This window comes from Tachypleus tridentatus, chromosome 11 (genome assembly GCF_004210375.1).
Source record: "Tachypleus tridentatus isolate NWPU-2018 chromosome 11, ASM421037v1, whole genome shotgun sequence".
NCBI lineage: Eukaryota > Metazoa > Arthropoda > Merostomata > Xiphosura > Limulidae > Tachypleus > Tachypleus tridentatus.
In genome coordinates, this window is record NC_134835.1 from 2,864,321 (window position 1) to 2,890,061 (window position 25,741).

The 25,741-nt window shown below is 37.5% G+C and overlaps 2 protein-coding genes across 2 annotated transcripts in view; both read right to left on the reverse strand.

Moving 5' to 3' along the window:
• The window catches only part of LOC143232617 (histone H3-like), a 191,155-nt gene that overhangs the window by 79,734 nt on the left and 85,680 nt on the right, over positions 1–25,741 (reverse strand). The gene's annotated exons all lie outside the window — the stretch shown is intronic.
• Positions 14,148–25,096, reverse strand: LOC143231613 (uncharacterized). The gene is made up of 2 exons (XM_076466140.1): positions 21,468–25,096; positions 14,148–15,688 (listed from the first exon to the last, which is right to left on the reverse strand). The coding sequence occupies exons 1-2, from the start codon at positions 22,842–22,844 to the stop codon at positions 15,665–15,667; spliced, it is 1,401 nt and encodes a 466-aa protein (XP_076322255.1). The 5' UTR covers positions 22,845–25,096; the 3' UTR covers positions 14,148–15,664.

Here is a 25,741-nt window from a genome sequence, read left to right on the forward strand (position 1 = left end):
CAGAAAGCAAGATTGAAAGGTGACAGAATTATACTGATAAGTAAACATGAAAATCTTGTCCCATATGACTTTGGAACTTGTAGTAGAAGAGATGGTGGTTGTGAATATAATCCAAGATTCCTTGTGGCTTTGAAGTCTTATCTGCCAAGCAATGCAATTTGAAAGTGTGGGATACATAGAAAGGTATTTTAGGCCCTTTTTTTTTTTTTTCGTACCATGTGACAGGCACGATTTCACCATGGACAAGAACATGTCGAGGTATTAAAAAATATTAAGCAACTGCATGGATAATATAGTCAGATACTGCTGCCACGCAATGGTCTAATGATGGCTTACAGATGACTGCAGCATCAAATTTAATGAGAGAATTAAAACAGGGCCAGATGGCTTGTTCCTGCTTCCATCTGTGCAAGTAGGTCAGGTAGCACTGCTCATGGCCAGTATCTCTCAAAATCAAAGAGAAAATGATCAGTACCCAGTGGGTTACTGTCAGCCTTCACGAAAAGTGGTAAAATATTGTAGGGGAGCAGATTGAGAGATTAATATGAATAAAGGACTGACTAGGTGCATGACACTAAGTATAAGAACCAGTAATGAAGAGAGAAAGGTTTTGATGTAAGAGCACTTCCTCAGAGGGGTTATTTCTGTTAAAGTAACCCAGGATTAAAAAGAAAGACAGCAACTGAGAGCATCAATGTCTGATTGATCAGAAGTCTTTCCAGGAGATATATGTAGAGAAAAACAGTAACTGTGTGACCCAAGGAAACATGAATGGCTACAGCCTCCAAGGGTGTGTCGAGTGACAAAGTACAGGGCAGGCACATACGTCCTGATTGATAAGCAGTACCATCCCTCCTCACACTTCAAACGACTAGTCATTTCTGTAAAAAAATTGTTGATGGGTGACTATCAGTAACGTTTTAGAAGTGTTTTGTGTCAAAAAAGGCACAGAGAATGATAGGAATAAATAAGCACGTTGATAAAATCCAAGTTAATATGAAAACTTCGACAGTTTCACTGCATCAAAACGGCCATTTTTATTTACATGGAGAAGAATTAGGTGGACACCTCTTCTGTTATTGATGACATCTCTTCTCTTTATTCTCTTTATTGAAAGGAGGTCTGTCAACTTTCATGGATCCCATCCTGCATTGAGTGGGCAGGTCTTTGTCATTAAAAGAAGATTCCAGCAACTGAGAGCATGATCGAATAATTGTTCTACATCTCGGAGATGGAGAAGGAGATGAATTAGAGAAAATACCCAAACCTGGAATGAAAGGAAGTGGATCTGGAGATCTGATGAAAGAATTTTTAGGGACAGGGATGGAATAATAATGGAAGGTAAAACACTTTTAACATAGTTTGAGAATGATTTATTTGAAGACACTCCCATTGTAACAGTGGAAATGAAGTGAAACAACACATGTCTGAGATCGAGTGATAGACAATAACTTTCGAGCCTTGTGTCAACCATTGTATATCTTCTTCTTCCAACCACCTAGGGCATAAACAAAAGTAAGACCGCTGAAACCTCTACAATTAACACAATGAGGATCTATTTCACACTCATGGGCATCGAGATCCTTGGCATTTCAATGAGCACATGTCAAAGAACCACGACATGAACTGCTTAAATTGGAAACATCTGAGATAGTTTCGAATATGTGGCCATACTTGGTTGCAGGTGGACATAGTGATGTAAATATTAAAATTAGTATATTAATCGGTATCATAATTCTATCTTTGCAAGTGGAGATGCATCTCATAGCAGAACATAACCGGTGAAATAAGCTAGGATCTCTGACTCGGAGATGTTCTTAAATACCTCTAATAATAATACTTCATGACGAATTCAAAGTAGCTGATGAGTAAGACCAATGGGTATGTCCCCAAGACCCTTAAATACAAGAGGAGTTCACTGTATTTGCAAGTGGATGCTTCCTCCACTATGTCACAAGAACAAAGCCTTTGATTGACTAAGGAGAGCCAGCAAAAGGGTATTTTCTTTCTAAATAAAAAAGGGAGACATTTGCCCAAAATATTTGCTAAACAATGTAGTATCAGAAATTGAGGTACATGTGTTCAGTAAGTTGAAAATTGCTGCTCAGAATTTTTAAAATGTGGTCATTTACCCATATCTTGATTTTCATTATTTTTTCATAAAATTGATTCGGAGGATCACACTAAAGAAAGAATGTTTCAGTGCCCACTGACCCCACCCACCATAGAGTCCTATAAGTGGATGCACTACACTACCAAACAGGGACAATGCAGCAATGCCAGAGTTTGTGAGCACTATACCAAAATACCAGCATAAGATAAATTATCTACAACACCAGTTGAGAACATTCAACACTGGTACTTGGTCGATCCTACGTAATTGACCCTGGGAGTGGCACAAAAAGCTGCCTGCCTATCTACAGGAATGAAAACCAAGGGAGTGGTGCATTAGGGTTGAACTCCTCAACCTTCAACTTGTCACCAAGTACAACAACCATTAGGTGTTTAGACCCTAAAGAAGGTAAACTGGAAGGACGAAACCCTCTTAAGGAGGTTCCCTCGCACATACAGGAATCAGCACCAACGGGAGGAAGAAAGAGAATCAAAAGAAAAAAGATCGCCCCATCATTAAATACTGAGGAACTGAAGAAGCAACAAAATGTATGAAATAACAACTGTTATGTTATACGAACTTTCAAATCAGTGTTAACAACAGAGAACTCTGAAACCTAATTTAAAAGGTATGGAGAACAATAGAAATATTTTAATTCACAAAGTGTCTTTAACTAATTTCATAAGTTTCATAAGTATTTTCTTGCAAGTTACCTGCACGTAGAAAGATGACCCCACGCAAGGAAGGCGAAACAGGCTAAATCTACAAAAGGTCCTCTTAAATGAGTAACTGATTAACACATTTCAATTCAAACTCAACTAAACATAAAAGAAACATTTGTGTTAAAAATTGTTACATAGTATAGTCTCTAGTAAAAATATATATAATTGTTGTTGTTTTTGTCCACAAAAGCAATTACACCAAGCAAACTGCTCGCAAAAGCCCTTCATGTAGAGGAGGTGTGAAAAAAAAAAACCATCGTTACAGGACCGGAACTGTAACCATCCATAAAGTCCATCGATACCAGAAGTCAACTGATCTGCTCATTCGAAAATTACCTTTCCAGAGAATGGTGAGAGAAATTGCCCATTATTTCAAGACTGACCTTAGATTCCAGAGCTCTGCTCTCATGGCTCTACAGAAGACCAGTAAGGCATACTGGGTGGGTCTCTCTGAAGACACTAACCTGTGTGCCATTCATGCAAAGAGGGTGACCATCAGGCCGAAAGACATCCAACACGCCCGTAGAATTCAAGGAGAACGACCCTAATTGGGGAGAGAGGAACTGTACCTTACTCTCGCCAATAAATAAACGGCCCTTTTCAGGCCCGCCACATCCTGAACAAAGAGTATGCCATTCGCACACTACCACATCACGGCTACTTGTACTATGTTAGTAATTTACATCTTTTCAAGTTGAATTTGCACATGAGAAATGCAAAGAGCTGTAGTTTAGAAGCAGCCGTCTTTTCTCTCACAATAATGTTTGAATTAAGTCTACTCGTGCTTCTATCTCTTTACTTTATTAACGAACGATTACTTTCCATTCTTTAAATTGTTACACTCTCTCGATGTACATGGAACAGGGTTTTCAAAAATCCTGCCTGTTCTAGTTATGTGTCGGCGTGGAGAGTTTATTTGTTTTGTAATTTCGCACAAAGCTACTCGAGGGCTATCTGTGCTAGCCGTCTCTAATTTAGTAGTGTAAGATTAGAGGGAAGGCAGTTAGTCATCACCACCCACCGCCAACTCTTGTGCTACTCTTTTGCCAACGAATAGTGGGATTGACTGTCACATTATACACCCCCATGGCTGGGAGGGCGAGCATGTTTAGCGCGACGCGGGCGCGAACCCGCGACCCTCGGATTACAAGTCGCACGCCTTACGCGCTTGGCCATGCCAGGCCACGGCGTGGAGAGAGAGAAAGAAATAGAGGAATGTTTTCCTTTTGTTGTAATGACGTGGCACCATCTCATGAACCATACATACTCAGTTAACTTAGAAAGACAACCGTCGTGTAATGACGTATATAAGAAAGTGAACACTGTTTATAGTATATCGTACGAACGCATGAATCCCAGTGAAATTTTTTAGTGATTATATATTTGTTTGTATATTTGTGTATTATGGAAGGTGGGATAAGGTTTTCCTACACAATAGACATACCTTTGTTACGTGTTCTCTTCAAATTATTCACATGAGATATATGGTGAAGAAACTGTACTATCTCTCCAGCAGGATGGAGGTGGTGGCCTTGAAAATGGCCGTTTGATTAAATATATTGTTGATATTTTCCGACTTACTTCTTTTCAGTTTTGTTGGGCAATAAGACAACCTGAATTCTTGGCAGAACGCCTCCTTCGGCGACAGAAACACCCTGTAGCAATGCGGATAATTGATTGGTCATTAAAACTGATATGTGAAAATATTAAACACAAAACACAATAGTTCACTATTCTAAAGGTATAATTTAGGGTTCCAGGTAAAGTAATTTATAAAAGAACCTTCAAGAGAAACAGTAAAAAATAGTGAACAGCTAATTATCTGATACCCTTCACATTGTTCTTCATGAAATAAAGTATAACGCAAAGTTGGCATGTTAAACTGTCGAAGATATATATGGAAGAATACCTAATGAGAGTAAACCAAATATTAAAGAGCAGTACATATGGTGGGATAGAAACGAGGCTACAGATAGAAAATATCAATCAAGCAGAAGAATTTTGAATCAAAAAGCAGCACATCATTTTGTGTCAGTCATGGCGGACAACAGAATTTTGGAGGTATTGAGTCTGGTTACGTGTATTATGTGGTTACTTATGGTTGACATAAGTTCTGAACTCATGGGAAATGACCGTAACGCCAGTGGTGTTTATTATCTAGCAGAGGTTGCAATTTATAAATAAGTCACTTGTGATTTATTAGTAGTATTGTGATTATTTATTGTGATGTGTAGTAAAGTATCAGTTACATTTTTTTTTTCTCGGTCATATTTTCTCAATATCATATATGTTTAATCTAAGCATGCCAGGTAAATTAAGTACACTGTTAAAGGACGACAGAAGTGAATTATATATCTTTATTCGGTGTAAAGGAAAAATTAATAATAAAAATATGGTGTTTCTATTCTAAATTTCTTTCTAGTGTCTTTAAAGTTAAATCAATTGTTCAGGAGTGAAAAAAGGTGATTTCCTACCTTCTCTTGTTGCAATTATTCAGTAAGCTGGTTTATACGATAAACCTTTGTGGTAAACTAGTTTTAAGTTAATTAAGTATTGTAACTGAAAATGCATTCAGTGTTGCTGTAAGTACTCTTCCCGACACAAAATCAACCGGAAAAGATGGCAAGGGCTTCAAAAATGTGAAAAAAGACATCACCATAAGGAACTGAGAGACAATATTCAAGAGATCACGAAGCCACCCATAGATATTTAGCTCTAATAGGCGGCGTGAAGTGCATCTCTGGTCTCATCTACGAAGAAACCCGAGCTGTTTTGAAAGTTTTCTTGGAAAAAATAATCCGTGATATTGTTACCTGTATGGAGTACGTGTTTCTCAGTGGAGAAGTGGCATATCTACGTACCTACATCGCTAAAAACCGAGTTCCGATACCCGTGGTGAGTGCATCACAAATACCCCATTGTGTAGCTTTGAACTTAATTTAAAAAAATCAACCAATCTATAACTCTTTGCACATAAAAATAAATGTTAATTTTATGTGTTTATTTATGGAGAAGCCTTATTGTTTACAAGTTAACGTCAGGCGACTAACTTGGACTAATTTATGATACATATATATTGCAATAATAGTCATTTGCAATTAAAAAGCTGCGATAGCCTTTTCTGTCTGTGGTGGATTTAAACTTTATTGTGTGTTATTTTGTTATAATAATAAAGTTACCTTTCATATAAGATAATAAAGTTAAAACAATGAACAGTATATGAGGGAAAACCTTGCTAATTTATCATATAAGTAACATTTGGGAAAAAAGAAGTATTATGCTCAATAAATACGTAGACGCAGTGAAAGATAGACTTTAAAAAGTGTAAACATATCCTCTATATTAAAGTATTTGTTAATACAGTTATTGCATTTACAAGTTGCGTGTTTGTAATGGAACAAATATGGTCTTTGTGTTTGACAACATTCACAGTTTTGCACAATTTTATTTCCATCAATATACACCTAATCTCAACTACTCAAACCTTGACAATAACATCAACTACAATCAATAGAACACAACCTGTTGTAACCAGGTAAAAACACTCAAAAACTCTGCCATAGTGATGATCAATTATCAATAATTTTACACGAGAAGAACATGTTTATTACCTTGTGAAAACTCATAATATCTTATTTATAATTACAAAGTATCCTATCTGCTGGAAATGAGCTATTACAAATGAAATACCTAAAACACATTCAGAATAGCACAACCCTAATAATTGCCGCCTCAAAAGCTGACCAAATAACATGGGTAAATTCCTGGAAGAAATAATTTCAAACCACTTGTTATCTACAGAAAAACAATATCATAACTAACATACAGAATTATTCTAGACGTAAACAACAAATTGCGAATTACTTGGTTTGCCTTAATGAACCAGTTTATCTCGGGTTTACATGGAAACATATAACAGTTGCTACATTTCTTGATGTTAAAGAATTTCACATTGTACGGCATGGCCGTCTATTATTCAAACTATAGTTAATAGTTGGAGAAAAAATAATATGCAGTAAATTGTCACCTTTCTTAACACCACAAGTGTTAAGGTTGGATTCCATTCCTTCATATATTCATTGGAATTTAGATCTTGAAGATCTCTGAGGGCCAGGTGCATATGACCTCTTTCCCCTCATTCAAGGATGTTGTCTGTTTCTTTCTCATAGAATATAAACTACTTGAGGGTCGCACTTATTATTACCCCATTTTACGAGCTTATCCTTGTAGGTACCAACATTTATATTCATGTAAATAATACATTTTCGTTTATTTCATTATTGTATAGTCCTTCATTTCGTCAAGAGTTCATATATGTTTAACATTCATTAGTTTTATTCTGATTAGAGAGAATTTATAAAAATATACCCTTTTTAATGGTGTCTTCTTTACCTTAAACTAATGTGTATTTCTAAGTCTGGCATTTGGTGGGCATTTAAATGTTCATTTCTAACACAAATATTAGCTTGTGAGATGCATTTAGGGCTATCTATATCATAGTTCGTAAACTCAATGCCATTTCTACATTCTTTTGTGAAATAATTTAGTAAATTATGTAGGAGTCTGTCGGGTATTTTCTTGATATTTATGTACCTTTATGAAATTAGATAAAATGATTTGAGCTACTTTGTTTGATATAATGAGTAATGTGTTTTGCATTCTCTTTAGTTTATTTGTGTTATTGATGCTGTTTTAGCCACGCTGGACAGCCACAGTATATTATTGTGCGTTTGTATCTTTTATAGCTTTTAATTATGCTGTCTGTTATGGTTTTGTTATTTTTCGCTGTAACTATTAACATAATTTTTATGCCTATAAACATTTTTTAGAAATATTATTTACATAAGTAAATGTCGTCAATTTCGAATCATAGGCTAATTCTAGGAATCTGACTGATGTTGTGGTTTGGATCGGTTTTCCGTCCGTTTATAATTTGGGTGGATCCAGTTTTAGTTTTATTACTTTTGTGAACACTATAACTTGATTTTGAGGACAAAATTTGATTAGGTATTTTGAGCCATATTCTACTGTGTTATTTAGTTGTTGTTATCAGTTTCTTGAGGATATAGATGCATTTTTCTAAATTGCAACATTGACGTGACAATGCTATGAGAAGCCTAATAGCCAATGTGAAATAACGATTTAAATATGAAACAGTGCATTACTCATTGTTTAATTTATATAAAATTGTTTCTGTAAGGTGACCAAGGTGATCAGTGCTTTATTTATTTTATAATTTATCTATAATTGTTTCTGTTCGACAAACTAATTCGTAAGTCGTCTCTTTCAATTCCTCCTGCAGATGGATTCCTGTATGTAATAATGTGAACTCCAACGTAGATTTTGTACTTTCAGTTTGCCCTCTCTGGGATCAGAACAACCATCTATGTAATCTCCGTGTGGGACGGCCCGTTAAAAGGAGGAATTAGTCGGGGATGCCTGAATACACCATTATGGCCTTGAATTCCTCTTGACTGGTCATTCAGCTGGCTCTGTTGGGATAAAATGAACTGAGTACCAATACTGGGTGTTTTCAACAGGTGATGTGAAGATTATGTGTCTTGCTTGTATTTGGGTATATTGATCACAAAGCCGTGGAGTTGCTTCTGTGCCCTTGTCTGGCATAGTAATGCAGCCCATAATAAGACTATCAGTAGAGTTAGGGGACAATGAATGTTTTTTCTTATGGATCCACCAACTCCAAATATACATAAAACATTTTATTAATAAGTGACCAAATATAGTTCCTATTATACAGTCAACACTCAAAAATATTCCTGAATCTCGTTTTCCAAATTTACATCTCTTGAGTGAGAAAGCCTCCGGAAAAAATGTCTTTTTGTTTTATCCAGAAGGTATTAGAGGGGCCTGCTGGCTCTTCCGAGAAAATAAAAAAAATATGTTCTAGAGATGGCAGTTTAAACATCACTGCCACACCTTAGAAAACTCCTCCTGAATTTAAATCCTTTAGGTACGTACCTATTAAGGCAGAGGCGTATCTTTTTTACACCCGATGGGTAAATGATTTTTGCAACCACTTATGTAAACTGTTCAATTTACAATCCTGACAGTGGTAAATTGAGTCTAGTAAATACATCAAGTATAATCGAGGATATTGTTTCATCAGTTGTATTGAAAATATTGTACAAACAAAGAAATGTCTCATGGACGTCAAGGTTCTCATCTACGTATCGTACAAATATTGTTTCTTGTTCAGCACCTGTAACACCTTGAGTGCCATCAATCATTAATGCAAATATTTTACTTTGCTGCACTTCGTGTGCTATGTTTCTCAATATTTGATGGCTGAACATCTCCATTATTTAATTCTGGGTCTGGGGTGATGTGAATGTTGTTTTCTTTGACAAGTCGGCCGTCAACTCAGGATCTTCCTTGCTTTCCATAATTGGAATCTGTTTCCCAGATGACTCAACAGGCTAAAATATAGTCTTTATTGAAAAACTCTAACGTACAACGAACGAAGATAGAACAGAATGGAAGTAGGACTGAACTGTACAATGTATTTAAGTCGAACGCGCGAACCTCACAGTGACTCCCGAGCCGACTGACCACCTGAGCATCGCTGAGATAATAACGTGTGCTAGTTACAACACAAGTAATTGCAAGTTTCTCGAAAAATACTTAAATAATCACAAATATATAATATTCCTGTTTAAGCTCATCGAAAGGCAAACACGTTGTGATATAATATCTATAATCACGTGTATTAAATAAAAACACCAAAACAAAAACTAGCAATTCGAGTAGAAGCTTCAGGCCGTTGAAATCCATTCTTTTGTATTCTAATTATATAAAAAAAAAAAACACAATATTTTTGCTATCTATGATAGGATAATATATTGTTCTTTTACGATAAAGCACCAGAACTTTATTAAAGTATCCTCGTCCATGGTATTTTCCCGCTATCAGTGGACATCGAAAGCTCAGAAATTGGTCTTGAATACCTTTTATATAGATTCTGTTGTGTGATAGAGTTTGCCTGTTCTTCTGTATTATAAAACATCTGGGGTGCCAGACCTCCCAACCGACTACAATCTTTCTCTGATGGCTTTGGTACCATTTTAATACAGGGTGCGTAAGTTTCTGAGACACACAGCATCTGTTGATATGTTGGTAATGCAGAAAACGTTCAGAAAACCTGAAAACTCCTAATGTGAAACATGAAATCATAAACATTAAGAAGTTGAACTTCTTTCCAGGACTTTCATTTTAATACATATTTTTTTTACAAGTAATTATTCAATTAATTGTTGAAATCAGTGATGTTTAAAGATAACTGTTGGATGATTCTATTAAAATTTGTCGTACTATATTTTAAGAATGAACAATAATAAGCAGTTAGGAAATGGTTTATTTTATACTAAACTAGTATTCGACTCGCAGTCTGAGGGTCACGGGTTCAACGCAAACGAACTTGGGAGGGGTTTAGTTTGGAGAGAAAGAAGTCTGAAGAATTCTCTCCCCAACAGGGGTGGTAAGGAACGTTGTGGTTCCTCTTCGTCCTCTCACGTGGAAGATTATTTCATTTTGCTTGGAAATTTGCCTGTATTTTTTTTGTTTAAGGTAATGACTTGTGATGGGGTATTATAAAATTATCGGGTGAGAAAAGGAGGAACGAAACAAAATTCGATGATTGTTATTTAGTTGTCAGTGTATGGTTTTAGTTTGTGGGCGACAGTTTCGCTAGTTAACGAGAAGCTCGGCGAGAGGGCCGCGCTAAGATTATGTAGTGTTAATAACAGTGGTAGTTTTTGTTTTAGGGACTGTTTGGTCGGAGTTTGTTTATTATTCTCACATTTTTCCAACTAACTCGTATCGATCACAGCTCGTGGTGTTCAAGTTTAGATGCGAAGGTTTTAGAGGTGTACTGTCCTTCGATTTATTTTCACCGGTTAGTTGGCGAGTTAATATATCTAGTTATAGAGATATTACACCTTTCTTGTGTTGGAACTTATGGATCATATTAAAATTGGTCGGAAAAATTCTGTTTACTTTACGATTGTGAAAACGAGTTTTACCGTATGACGTAAATACGGCGCTACATAAAGATACGGAAGAGGGTTCAATTGAATGTCCACAGCCATTTGTTGTACGTTCTTATCTGGTAACTTATCTGGTAAAGCGTTGAGTTTGGGCTGATTTACGGTGAAAGAAAAACGTTATTCATTTAAACCAGTTGGTAGGAAAATTAAATGGATACATCTAAGGCATATTCCTCAGAAAGTGCCGAAACGTAAATTACACCTTAATAGAGTATGGTAAAGGTACTCGCCATAGTACGTGAAACGTTCTGAGGCACGAAAATTTGTACTGGTTATAGTCGTATAAAGTTAGGTAAGTTGAAGCCGGTTCCGAAACGCAAACGAACTTGGCAGAGGTTAAGAGAGATAGAAGTCTGAAGAATTCTCTTCCCATCAGGGTGGTCAGGAACGTTGTGGTTCCTCTTCGTCCCCTTACGTGAAAGATTATTTAACTTTGCTTGGGAATTTACCTATATTTTACTTTGTCTTGTTTAAGGTGATGAAGTTTTATTTTAAATTTTCCTTAGTTTCTTCTCGATTTATCAAACGGTATTGCACAAGTACCGGCATGCAGTTTCGATACTTAATTGGACAGTTCCGTTATGACGGTGGGCAAGAATGAACAAGAAAACCAACTCTATTGGTTACAACTGGAGACGGTGAATCGTTAGATTCTCTTGCTTCTAAAATCACAATCTTGTTTTCGATGCTCTGTCAAAGTGCTGGATGACACCTTTTTTGGGAATTTTAAGCTCAATAATTATCAAACCTTCGAAGCTTTAACCCATACTGCATTATCAAGTGGTCAAAGGTTCTTCCTGGTTCTGCTTCGATTAATGCAGTGTCCATAACTTGCATATCCTTATTACTAAGATTGACAGCGTCAGCTCGTTATATTCTAAACATACAGGGGAATGTTCCAAGATGTTTCTCTTGAGTCATTGTCGCAAAGTAATTATTTCGTTTTTTTATTCACTTCTATAGCTGTACATCACTGTATGACACTTCTATAGCTGTACATCACTGTATGACACTTCTATAGCTGTACATCTCTTTATGACACGTCTCCTTATTGCATATTATCTGAAGCACCTGAGGTGTTTTGCAATGCCTCACTTTACCACTTTTAAAATTTCACCGCCAAACTCTTTGTTTCCATATTACATCCATCACCATTTACAATCTTCTTTAAATATGTATGTGTACCATGTATTCATTATAAACTTGTTCATAGTTGTAATAATTATTACTTAACGCATTCATTCATACTGAATTATACACAATATTCATTAGCTACATAACACTCCATAATAAAGAAAATTCCATAATTAAAACAAATTAAGAGATTAACACTAATACCCTATTATATTAAGTTCATATATCACATCAAATCGCAGGCTATCTGGAGAAATCAAGCGACGTTTTCTTTCCTCTGACTTTATACCATTATTTGTTGCATAATCTTCTCTCAGATATCACGTCGAAAATATCTAAACACCATATCTTCACTACGGGATCCACTTATTACACTGGCCTTCCACTTCGCTATTCTACACGCACTTCTCCGCTTACATTGTCTTCTATTTGAATAGCACTGTTGTAACGTCGGTTTCCTTTTACCAGTCATTGATTAACTTAACTGTTCCACGTTTGATGTTGTTCACCCTAGTAAACTACCAACTGGTAAGAAACTAAGCCTTGTATTGTCCATATATGGGACATGCATGGCTGTAATGGCACCAGAGTAGACAAACTTAGCTGCAGTATCAGTAAGCTCGTTCCTTTAAATTCTGAAATGGTCACGTATCCAGAAAAAATGGATTGAATCAGAAGATAAAGAAAAATAGGTAATTTGTTGTTGAATGATGACGAGAACGGAGTAAGAACTAACATAAGAAATTCCAATAGACAGCTAAGAGATTGAGGGTATATAGTAAAATTGGTGTACTGAATGGTTTCTAAATGATCCAAAGCAAGAAAGATGACATACAAGGAAGCGGTGAACACAAAAACTGTAAAGGAGATCCTTTAAGTAACAATCGAGCCACAATAAACCACAGTAGAAAGAACCCACAGAGTCAATTAATTTTAAACCATTCATAAAGAATGAACAGAAGAATGGTTGAAAAGATATTTGACAAAGATAAGATGGAACTTCCATTCGGGAATACGTCTTCCTCAGATGACAAAAAAAAGGTAAAATGTGTGGATTGTAATTAGTCCTAAAGGAATATCAGATTATTATAGAAAATAAAGTACTCGAATGACAGAGCCAAAATAAGAAATTGTAGAAAAATTTAGCCCATTGATGTATGAAGACACAATCCCAGGTGAGATAGTTTTGTAAGGATCGAAGCTTGATAGGATTATGGAGTAAAAGTTGCGAATGGCAGAGGTGAGGAGAAAGTTCATTTAACTCAGTATACAGTCATTGGTCAATAAAAGTGTGGAAAGCCTCATGTCTCAGATGGTGAAAAGAAAACAAAAATCTTGAAGGCAGAGGCCCTGGCAAAAATATAAAGCAGAGATGCATAGTCCAGTTACAACCAAATGAGAGCACGATAGATCTTAAGCATAGAACGTCAGTCCACTCCCAAGAGATGCAAGAGAGCACACAAGAGATTTTCAGTGGCCATATACACTAATATATAGCTGCTTGATATAAGAAGTAAAAGTAAGCATATGGTTGAAAACACCTTCAGAAATTTGCCTCAATAACCATGGGAAGAAAACAATCACTGAAACATTGTGATTGGGGTGTAAGCCCCATTGGTTGCCAAATAATATGGAAATAAGTTGTGAGAAGAAATGGTAAACCCGTTTGTTGTAGTATACTCAAAAGCAGTTGAGGACAGTTTAAGGCTGATAATATCGTGTTTAATGACTGTCACGGTTTGTAGAAATCATTGACAATAGAAGCCATTTGCAACTGTCAGAAGAAGTTATCAATTCATAGTATTGATTGTCACATTGAAAACACAGGCAACATTCCTGAGGGTCTAAAAATTGCTATGTAATGGGTGGATTGAACACAGACTTGGAATCGACTGTCATATAAACAATTATAAATAAAAATAGGCAAATGGCCATGCAGCCCATGAGAATGTATGTGCTGCAAAATTCCTACTTTCAAGTAATGTAATAAGCCTTCTTAAGACAAAAGAAAACATAAAAAATATGTTCTCTAGAGTAAACCCTCCCTAACAAAGGATTAAAGTAGAATCAGGTGGTATAACGTAGAGCTGTGCTTTATCCCAGAGCAAAGGGTACTTTGTAGCAACATCATTTGTCTTCCATACATTGTACTTTCCATCTTTGAATTTTGCACGCATTATTTCATCACTTTGTAATTTGATGAGAGGCTCTTGCAAAGATATGTCTATATCGGCAACATTAACTTCGAAAGGAATTGAAACCCAAGTCGGTATAACCATCATGAGTAGGTCACTAAACCGAGTTTGCATATCTTCATGCACATTTTCCATATATTCACCATATAATGCAAGATCTTCATCTTGCAAATCGCTGCCAACAGAGGCCAAACCAGGAAACTGTTCAAATGCACGACGACTGATATTATTCTTATACAACTTTAGTTTCCTCAGAAAAGCAGCAATAGCACTTTTACTAGATATCAGATCAGAATCTTTTCCTTGGAGCTGTTTATTAAGTGAATTCAATTTTTCAAATATACCTGATAAGAAAAACACATCACATTTATTTGCAAGCAGCTGTTCTCCAAGTTGTGTGTTAGCAAGAAAGGATACAATAGAATCCCAAAGTGCAATGAAACGCTGAAGACAATTCCCCTTTGATAGCCATTTCACCTCTGTATGTAATACAAGCCGCTCAAACTCTTCTCTATTTTACTTACATAATTCATGAAAAAGGCGGTCTCGGAGAGAATTTGATTTAATATGGTTAACTACTTGTATTACGACAGTAAGGGCATCATGGAAACGTGCACTCATTTTCTTTGCAACTAAGTGTTGACGGTGTATCACGCAGTGAATACAAAATACTTCCGGGACAGCTTTTTTTAAATGTGCAATAAAACCTTTGTATCTGCCTGTCATAGATAGTGCACCATCAGTAGCACAGCGATTATATTTTTGAGTGGAATATTGTTTTCCTGGAAATAAGTAACAACTTCATTAAAAATTGTTTCACCTTTTTGTGTCTGTCACAAGACTTCTAGCAAAAAGAATTTCCTCTTTGGGTCCTTCATCATTGTTAAATCTAACATATGCTAATAAAATGGCCTCATTATCTCTTAAAGTGGGTTCATCAAGTTGAAGGGCAAACTGTTTCACTTGCAAATGGACTATCAATTGTTTTTCTACATCCTCTGCCACTTCATCAATGCTTAAAGGGATGGAATTAGTAATTTCACTTGCATTTTGTTTCATAACTGACGAAATAATAACAGACACTGCTGGTAGAATTACTGTTTCACCAACATTATAGGGTTTTCCTGCTTTTGCTATTATTTTGCTAATTTCGGATCATGCCAGTAAACCATCACTCATTTTACACACTTTGTTATTAAACAATTGAAACGCTGTTTTTCTAGCTTGGAAATTATTACGAAGTTTTTAAAGTATTCTACTGGTTTATCTTTCTCTCCTGTGTGCTTCTTTTCTAGATTGATTTTTAGTTTACAAGGTTTCATACTATCATTTGAAAGTACATCCATACATATGAGGCACATTGGTTTCGTTTCATTGTGTGGTGTTGGAATAAATCCGTAAGACAAATATTCAACGGAGTACTGTCGGCACTTCTTTTTACTTGGAACAGCCATGGGATGTCTGCAAAAATATATACAGCTGGTAATACAATTATTGCATTTCATAATATCTAACTATATATATTGCTATTCATTTTTAGAAATTTTTCGACAAATAAAACGCATATATAGAAACAGAGTGCATGGTAAATGTTCGAGGTAAAACTGGTAAATAAAAATGTTATAGTTAAAATAACTTGAATGATTAAAAATAACTATACAAGTCATTCATTATTATCATTACCATTGACATTTTTAACTTCCTCAAAGGTGATAATTATATCAGATAACTGCGAAGATATGAATTGATGTTTGAAATTTGTTTCAAAACGGGAAAAATATTCCATTTTTCTCTTCAGTCTTTTTATACTGGTCAATAATTTTTTTTTATTATTGAAATGCAGAAATTAAAAAAAATACGAAAGAATGTCTGCACTAGGAACTTTTAATATCTCTCTCCTTTTCACGATGGAGTTCAACGTTAAACTGAAGTGAACTGCTTGGGTCAAGTCGACATTTTAATAGATTTTCCCCTAGAAGGGTTTGACAGATCGAAGTATTTCTGGAATAAATTCCCTAAGGAGATTAGTATGGGAGGGCGAGGTTCAGACAGACAATATAATAGGAAAAGAACCGACTGCCCGAGGCGCATATTTAAAACCAGCTCTTATCACTTGTTTTTTTTTTTTTTTTATTGCTTTCAAGGCAATTTTCTGGAAATTTTTCAAAATCCAAAAAATACATCCAAATTCGTTTGAATGTCTACTTCAACTTTTTTCAGGTCCAACCAAAATTACAATAGAAATTGAATTTTTAATAATAAAAACAATTCTGAGTTGGTTTTCTTCATGGACCACCAAAATATCATTGTGGACCCCCAATTTGTTATGTTTTGCCTGTGAACCCCCAGAAATATTCCATGGACCCCTAGGGTCCATGTGAACCCTGGTTGAGAATCCATGGTCTAAAGCTTGTATAATTGATTCAAGGTTAAAAAACCTTGGTTTTTTGACGTGTCTTAATAGACTTGTATTTTTGGCATCCTTTATAGTTATCCGTATGTTTCTCCCCACAATTGCAGCATTTGGGTTTGGGATTTTGTTTAGTGCAATGTGAAATTTGGTGATTCTCACCACAGCCCACACAACGCGCATTTGCTTGACATGCTGCAGCTACATGTCCAAACCTTTGGCATTGGTAACACTGTGTGACAACCACTGCTGGTGTTTTTTTTGTTCAATCGTGTACCTTTGGTACCACATAGTGATACCATTATTGATGAAATGTGTAATATCTGGCTATTATCTGTTACTACTTTGATGACGTTAGTGGGTTTTTTGGTAATGTGTGAGATTATTCTGTCCACTGAAATGTTTTATGTTTGGTGCACTTAACGCACCCTTTGTCTTCTGTCTCAATTGAATAATGCACACCCCGTGTCACAAATGATTTAGGTGTTGGTTTAGCTCCAGGTAAGTGGAAGGAAGGAATACTTGGTAGGTATTTAGGTTAAATTATCCTTTCGTTCTCCAAATGTTGAACGAAAACTTAACTAGGGGCGGTCAGAAACTATTGTTTCTCTTCACCCCACACAAGGCAAGAGTAAATTAGTCAAATGATTACGGAGATAATTAAGTGAATTGGAGTGGCTTGTTTGTTGTTTTTCGCTCACCATCGTGAGCGATGGTCACGAATGACTTCGAAGCTGACAGATTATTATGTTTAAATAGGAGGGGCGTCAAGAAAAGCTGAGAGGCGGTTCGGCCTGCCGGAGAGAGAACGAAGGACGACGAGGAAAGTTCAGCACAACACTCACAAGCGTCCGAAGAATTGAGTAGTGAAAGTGGAAATATGGTTGACGTGGAGTGAGCAGAGAGATGCAAACAGTACGTCAGCTTGGTAAAAACTCGTGATTTTATACTAATATATTAAAATTTGGAGATGACTAAGATGTGCTCACACTGGCCTCTTTTCAGGGCTGGAATCTATAAATCCAAAGTAAGAAGAATTTTGTGGGGGGAAACGGGAGTACCCCGAGAAAACCCACTTTCACTGGTGAGGTGCCGAAAGAACCCAAACACACCAGTGCCCAAAGCTGGAAGTAAAAAAAAGAACATAGATGGTTAATAACTTCAGTTTGCATTCCGGGCTTGATTGTAATAAAATGGCGAGAGGTATCGCTGCCAAGATCGTGGGGTGGCTGCTATTCGTGGAAATTGTCTTGTTAATTGGGTACGGTTGTTTGCTTTTCTGTAGTAATTAGCTGCAAGATGGATGAGTCTCTTCTTGAGAGGCGGGATGGTGCTTGCTTTATCGATGTATGCTATCGGGGTGTACCTGTGGAGTCGAAGTGCAAGGCGAATGGCGAGATTTTGGGGGCCAAATCAGGGTAGGGATTTTGGTTAAATTATCATTTCGTTCTTTGAACGAAAGATAACCAGGGGCGGTCAGAAACTGTTGTTTCTCTTCACCTCACACAAGGCAAGAATAAATAAACAAACTGATTACGGGAGAGGAAGATTAGGTTAGAGTGGCATGTTAGTTGTGTAACTAACGCGACGGTCGCAAATAAACTAAACTGGAAGTTAATAGTTTACTGAATGTTAATGGGGAGCGTCAGGAGAAACTGAGAAGATTTGCCGGCCAGTGGAGACAGCGAAGAATGACGAGGAAGGTTCAGCATCACATCCACCAAAGTTCGAAGAATTACATCAGAAATACATCAGAAAAGAAGTGGTCGACGGTTTCTCAGAGTGAGCGAGCCGAGAGATGCAAGCAGTGCGTCAGCTGAGTTAAGTCATATCTTCTAATTTTTCTCCCTAAACATCTTAAACTTTTGGATAGACTAAAATGTGTGCTCTGACAGGCCTCTTTTTGGGGTTGGGATCTATAGATCCAAGGTAACAGGAATTTTGTTGTGGGTGAAAACGGGAGTGCCCCTAGAAAACCCACTTTCACTGGTGAGGTGCCGAAAGAAACCAAACTCACCAGTGCCCGATGCTGGAAAAGAAAAAGGGAACATGAATGATTAGACATTTAAGTTTACATTCAGGGCATGTATGTAATTATAAGGCGAGAGGTATCGCTGCAAGAGCGTGGGGTGGCTGCTAATCGTAGAATTTGATTTGTTAATGATGTCCGGTTCTTTGCTTTTTTGTAGTATTTGGCTGCAAGATGGGTGAGTTTCTTCTTGAGAGGCGGGATGGAGCTCGCTCTATTGACGTATGCTAACGGGGTGTATCTGGGCAGGTGGAGCGCAAGACGAATGGCAAGATTCTGGGCCTGTTGTAATTTTTAAAGATGGCAAGAGGGAGCGTTTACCGTGATCATGCTACCATATTCGATTATGGGTCGAATGTAGGTTCTGTAAATAGCGAAAATCGTGTTGGATCTTCATCCACGGACTATACTACCAATACCTTTAAGGTAGTAAATACGTTTATAGACTTTAGAAAGAATAGATTGAAAATGATTTGTCCATGTAAGCTTTCTATTAAATATAATGCCCAAGAATTTTACAGTAGACGAAAATTTAATTTCGGTGTTCATCATTTTCTGTTTAACTTTGGAAAGAGATTTATTTTCCTCGTAATTTTTCGTTTAAATATTTATAGTCTGTGTTTTAAAGGCATTAAGTTCTACCCGCCAGGAATTACACCAGGCGGTAATCCTATTTAATGTGGCTTGGACTTTCCAGGCAGCGAGGAGGGGGTCACGTGACATGCTCCATACCGCGATATCGTCGGCATATTGCGACGCATAAGTATATTTGAGCGGCGGGAAGGGGATATCATTGACATAGAGAATATACAACAGAGGGCTGAGTACAGACCCTTGGGGAACCCCTGCTGAGAGGTGTACAGTATGAGATGTATCGTTCTTGAATCTAACTTTTGCGGTTCTATTATCGAGGAAACTGGATATCCATCTAGTTAGGGTGGGCGGAAAGTTAAATTGGAAGAGTTTAAATTTAAGCCCCTGGTGCCAGACAGAATCAAAGGCTTGTTTCACGTCTAAAAATAAGCCAACTGTGGTGTGATTTCTGTTAAAACCTTGAGTAACTGATTCGGTTAACCGAACTAAATGATCAGCTGTCTGTCTGTTTTTCCGGGAAGCATTTTGTATTTCAGAGACTAGCTCTTCATCTTCCAAATACCATGTTATACGATTAGCTAATATTTTTTCCAACAATTCGCCAATGTTGTTAATTAGGCTAATGGGTCGATAATCTTTGGGATTGCTGGATGCCGGGTTTGTTTTAGGTATTATTTTAATTATGACGGATTTGCACGGAGGTGGATAGTAGCCTGAATAAAAGGAAAGGTTGAATAAAGCTGTTAGGTGTCTTAAGAATAAAGGTGATGCTTTTTTGATGCTGGGGCACTATTTTTTAAACTTTTAATAATCAGTTTCATCTCAGCCGGTGTAATTGGTTTGGCTAGTTTTTGAAGGGCAGTGCTGTGGACAAAGTTACTGTGGGGTAAACAGCACGGGAAATGCGAACTGAACGCTGCCATATTATTTTGAATGAAATTTTGGACAGTGCACAGATGAGTATGATTAAAGTACGGCGAGTTGGGAGTGGCGAAAACCTGCTTATAGTAATCAGCTAATAAGTTTGCTTTCTCGAGGTCATTGGTTGCTGAACTGTTATGTTTTAAATTGGGAATCCTATTGGTTGAATTGTCGTTACAAATACTTTTAAACTTTTTTCAGAATATGGCCGGGTCTTTATAAGAAATATCTAGAGATTCACAAAACTCGGTCCAGTTTTGATCTCTTTGTTCGTTAATGCGACGTCTGATAAGGTTGGTCACACGGTTTATTTGAGTTTTAATCCTGGAGTTTCGGGAAGTTGTAAATTGACGTCTCAGTCTGCGCTTTTTGGTGCTCAGTAAATGTATTTCTCTAGTTAGTTTCCATGAATTTGGATGATTATCGATACGACGTTTGGGAATTATTTTGTGTATAGCATCAGTTGTTGCGTTAGTGATGTGAAGTAAATATTCGATGATAGATTCAGGGTCGTTAGCTTGAGTCATGACTGGAGGTAAATTTCGGTCAAGAAATTCCCAGAAAGATTGCCAATTAGTGGCAGAGAAATCAAACGGACATGGTTGAGTATTTGGGGTTCGAGAATCGGCGATATTTAAAGTTACAGATATGGGGTAATGATTGCTTCCGATATCATGGTGAACTGTGAAATCCTGAATGTAGGGGGATATTCTAGTCTTGTATAGTGCAAAGTCAAGTATGACCTAGGTCCCATCATGGTGAGTATGAGTTGGGATATTGTTGTTGCCTAATATGAGATCATGCTGAGAAATAAAATTATTAAGAATTACACCAAATTACGGTTAATTGACCTACAATTGAAATTGCGGTGTTTGAAATTGAGATCGCCAATAATAATTGAGTACGGGAAGTTATTAACTACTTGGAGGAGTAAAGTCGTGTCGGGGTGGTAGAAGGGGAAATATAGATTCCTAGGATTGCTATTTTGATAAGGGTAGACAGATTTATGGAGGCAAGATTGAACTCGTTAGTTGTGTCAATGCAGAAGTCGGGAAATGATACATTTAGTTGGGTCAAGTGGAGTATAGCGGTACCTCTACGACCAGGGCTTTTAGGTTTATTAATACATTGATATCCTGGTAGACTGAAATTACTATTATTATTAAGAAGTGTCTCACTAATGATTATTAAATGTATACATTCTTTTTTACATAATTGGAGTAATTCATATTTCTTGTGATTTAAGTCGCCCTGAATGTTAACAGCTAAAATTTTTAAGAACTTACCTTATTAGGGTCAAGAATGAGCTTTTCAGACAGGATCTCTTCGAATTCTCGAGGGCTAAAAGGTTGAAACTCAAAATACAGGGCTATAGAGTTCGCCATTCCTCTGATCAACTCCTGCTTGGAGTCGTATTGGCTTCCCCAGACTTTGATAATGGTCTCAGCAACAAACGTTACCAGACGTGAGATCAGCAGTCTATGTGTCTGCGTAGACTGAGCTGTTTCACGACGGCGGACTGTAGTTTCGGCGTAGGTCCGTTTGAGAGATGTAGGAGCTGATGGAGCGGCTGGCTGGGGCTGCTGGACTTTCTCGTGGGTTGTAGGCTTGACGGTCTTACTGGATGGAGTGTTCAAATCGTCTTTTAGGGTCGTCGACTTAATCATATTGAGATTAGCCGACATATTGGATTTGAGAAATTTTTCCCGTTTAAGGGCTAGGACTTGAGAATATTTAGGGCAACCACGGTAGGAAGCCGCGTGAGGGCCTCCGCAATTGACGCAACATGTGTCTTCCCTGTTTTTGGGGCACTCTTTGACTGCATGCATGCCGCTGCATTTCGCACACCTGGGTGAAGCTTTACAGGCAGCTCTTGCATGCCCAAATTTTTGGCAGTTGAAGCACTGAAGTACTGTGACTGCCTCGGGTTGTTTTGACTCTTCGACACGGAGTTTGAGAAACCACATGGTCACGCCGTTTTTTATTAATTTATCAGCCAGAGCGACATCTTGTAGTGAAAAACGAACTAGCGGCGTAGGGAGGCCCGTCTTCGCTGATTTTATTCTCTCAATCTTGGTGGCAGTAATGACCTGGCTAGATAATTCATCTTGGATTTCTTGTAGGCTGATATCGCTATCAAGCCCACGAATCACCACTTGCTTGGAAGGCGGTCGATCTCCAGGTACTTGGATGTTGAGCTTTACTCTGTGAAAAGCTTCTTGAGGCCAAGGTTTCAACAGCTTAACATAATCCTTCGGCTCTTTACATTTTATGACTACTCTGCCGAGCGGAAGGCGGCGAACTTCAATAAACGACACCGAGGGAAAAAGGGCCTGATGGTGTTTCGCGACCTCTGGCTGTCGGACCGTCGCGGGAATTCCTTCTACAACTATCGCGGGTGGTAGAGGAGTTGCGGATTTACCTTGAACTACTTGGCTTGATTGGCTGGCTTCAAGGTCGACAGCCTCTTGTTCCCGGTCACTAGTGTCATCACAAGTGGCAGGCGATATTGTGGGGGATTTCGGGCTAGTGACCGATGAGCCGCTCGTTTCAAGGTCACTCGAAACTTCACCTTCAGAGGAAGGCATGTCTGCTGCAGTAGATTGCAGAATAGTAAGTTGGTCGTTGTGCGAAAGCCGCGGACCGTTGGCTCGTGTTCTCATTAGCGAGATTGCTAGATAAGCCCTGAAAAGGGCTTAGATCTAGACAAAAAACAGACTTCTAGCTGAATAAATAAATTTTTAGGGATAAAAGTTAGATGAAAAATAGGCTAATGCAGACTCGCGTGTTTTGCGAAATCGGCAGGGAGAAAACCTCGTTGACAAGGCGTAGCTACAAACAGGGTCTTCAGACAGCGTCAGTACTCTCTGAAGTCTATCTCATCAATCAAATAACCGAGATTCTGGGCCTGTTGTAATTTCTTAAGATTGGACGGGGGTGCGTTTGCCGTGATCATGCTGCCGTATTCAATGATCGGTCGAATGTAAATTGTGTATATGGCGAGAATCGTTTTTGATCTACATCCTCTGACTATATTACTTATTCTTCTGAGGTAGTAGATTCGTTTATAGACTTTAGAGAGAATGGCTTTAAAGTGATTAGTCCAGGTTAGCTGCTTGTTAAACGTAATGCCAAGGAATTTTATAGTCGACGAAAATTTGAGTTCAGTGTCCATCATTTTAAGTTTAACTTTGGAGATAGATTTGTTTTTCCTCGCGATTCTACGTTTGAATATTATAGCCTGTGATTTAGTGGCATTAAGCGCTACCCGCCAGGTATTACACCAGGTTGTAATGCTATTTAGTGTGGATTGGACTTTAGCGGCGGCGAGGAGGGTTTCACGTGGCATACTCCATACAGCGTTGTCGTCAGCTTATTGCGATGCAAAAGTGTATTTGAACTTGGGAAAGGGGATATCGTAAACATAGAGTATATACAATAGAGGACTAAGTACTGAACCTTGGGGAACTCCTGCTGAGAGGCGAACAGTGTGGGATGTAGCGTTGTTGATTCTTACTTTAGCTGTTTTATTGTCAAGAAAGCTGGCTATCCATCTTGTTAGAGTGAACGGGAGGTTAAATTGAAGGAGTTTAAATTTAAGCCCCTGGTTCCAGACAGAATCAAAGGCTTGTTTAACGTCTAAAAATAAGCCGGCAGTGGTGTGATTTCTATTAAAACCTTGAATAACTGATTCGGTTAATCGAACTAAATGATTGGCCGTCTGTCTTTGTTTTTGGAAGACATTTTGTATTTCAGAAAGTGGCATATTACTTTCCAAATACCATGTAATGCGAGTGGCTAGTATTTTTTCCAGTAATTTTCTAATATTATTAATTAGGCTGATGGGTCTATAGTCTTTGGGATTGTTGGATGCATGGTTCGTTTCAGGTATTACTTTTATGGCTGATTTGCATTGAGGCGGGTAGTACCCTGAATAAAAAGAGGTTGAATAAGGCTGCTAGATGGCTTAAAAATGAGGTAGATGATTTTCTGAGAATAATATTACGTATACTATCTTCACCTGGGTCACTGTTTTGGTTGTTAGTTTTAGATCAACCGGAGTTATTGGTTTGCTTAGTTTTTGGAGGTCGGTAATGTGGACATTACCATTGTGGGGTAGATAGCACGGTAAATACGTACTGAATAATGTTATATTATCTTTATTACAAACAGGTTTTCACCACTCCCAACTCGCCGCACTTTGATCACAATCATTTGTTGACAATTCAAAATTTTATCAATTGGCTAATAGGTTGGCTTCTTCTAGGTCATTAGTTGCTTAGCTGCTATTGTGTTTTAAATTGGGAATCCTGTTGATTGAGTTGTCATTGCATATGCTCTTGAACTTTTTCCAGAATGTAGCCAGATCTTTATATGAATTGTCTAATGATGCACAAACTTCGGATCAATTTTGATCTTTTTGTTCGTTGATTCGGCATCTGATGAGGCTCGTTACTCTGTTTATTTGGGTTTTAAATTGTCGTCTAAGTTTGCATCTTTTGGTAATCAGTGAATGCACTGCTCTGGTGAGTTTCCACGAATTTGGTTGACTGTTGATACGGTGCTTGGGAATTATTGTGTTCAGTGCACCTTCGTGTTAGTGATGACTAATAGATAATCATCAATAGATTTGGGGTTATTTGCCCGAGAATAAACTTGTGGTAAAGTTCTGTCAATATATTCCCAGAAAGAGTTCCAATTAGTGGCAGAGTAATTAAAAATGCTTGGTTGGGTATTTGAGGGTGGAGGGTAGGCACTATTTATAGTTATAGATATGGGGTAATGGTCGCTTCCGATATCATTGTGCACTATGAAGTCTTGCATATAGGGGAATATGCTTGTCGTGTATAGTGCAAGGTCATGGATGTCTTGGGTCCCATCATGGTGAGTATGAGTTGGGGTATTGTTGTTACCTAATATGAGGTTATGCTGGGAAAAAAAAGTTATTGAGAATGAGGCCATTTCGATTGTTTGTTCTACAGTTGAAATTTCGGTGTTTGGAATTAAGATCGCCAAGGATAACTGTATTCGGGAAGCTGTTAGCTACTTGAAAAAGTAAGCTCGTGTCCGGAGTGGTAGAGGAGAAGTATAGATTGCTAGGATTGCTATTTTTATTTGGTTCGATAGTTTTATTGTAGCTAGAATGTATTAATTAGTTGAGTTGATGTGGGTATCAGGAAATGATACATTGAGTTGTTTCATGTGAAGCATGGCGATACCTTTACGATCGGGACTTTTAGGTTTGGTGATACAGTGATAGCCTGGTAGGCCAAAATTACTATTATCATTTAGAAGTGTTTCGCTAATGATTATTAAATGTATGCTTTATTTTTTACATAATTTAAATAATTCATATTTTTGTGACTTCAGTCGCCCTGAATGTTAACTGCTAAAATGTTTAGGAACTTACTTGATGTGGGTCTTCCATGATCTTCTGAAACATGATATCGAAGTTTCTCGGGGCTGTAGGGTTGGAACTCAAAATAGTAGAGTGAAGATCTTTCTATTCCTTCAATCACTTCATCAGTGGTGTCGTAGTGGCCTCCCATTGCTCTAAGTA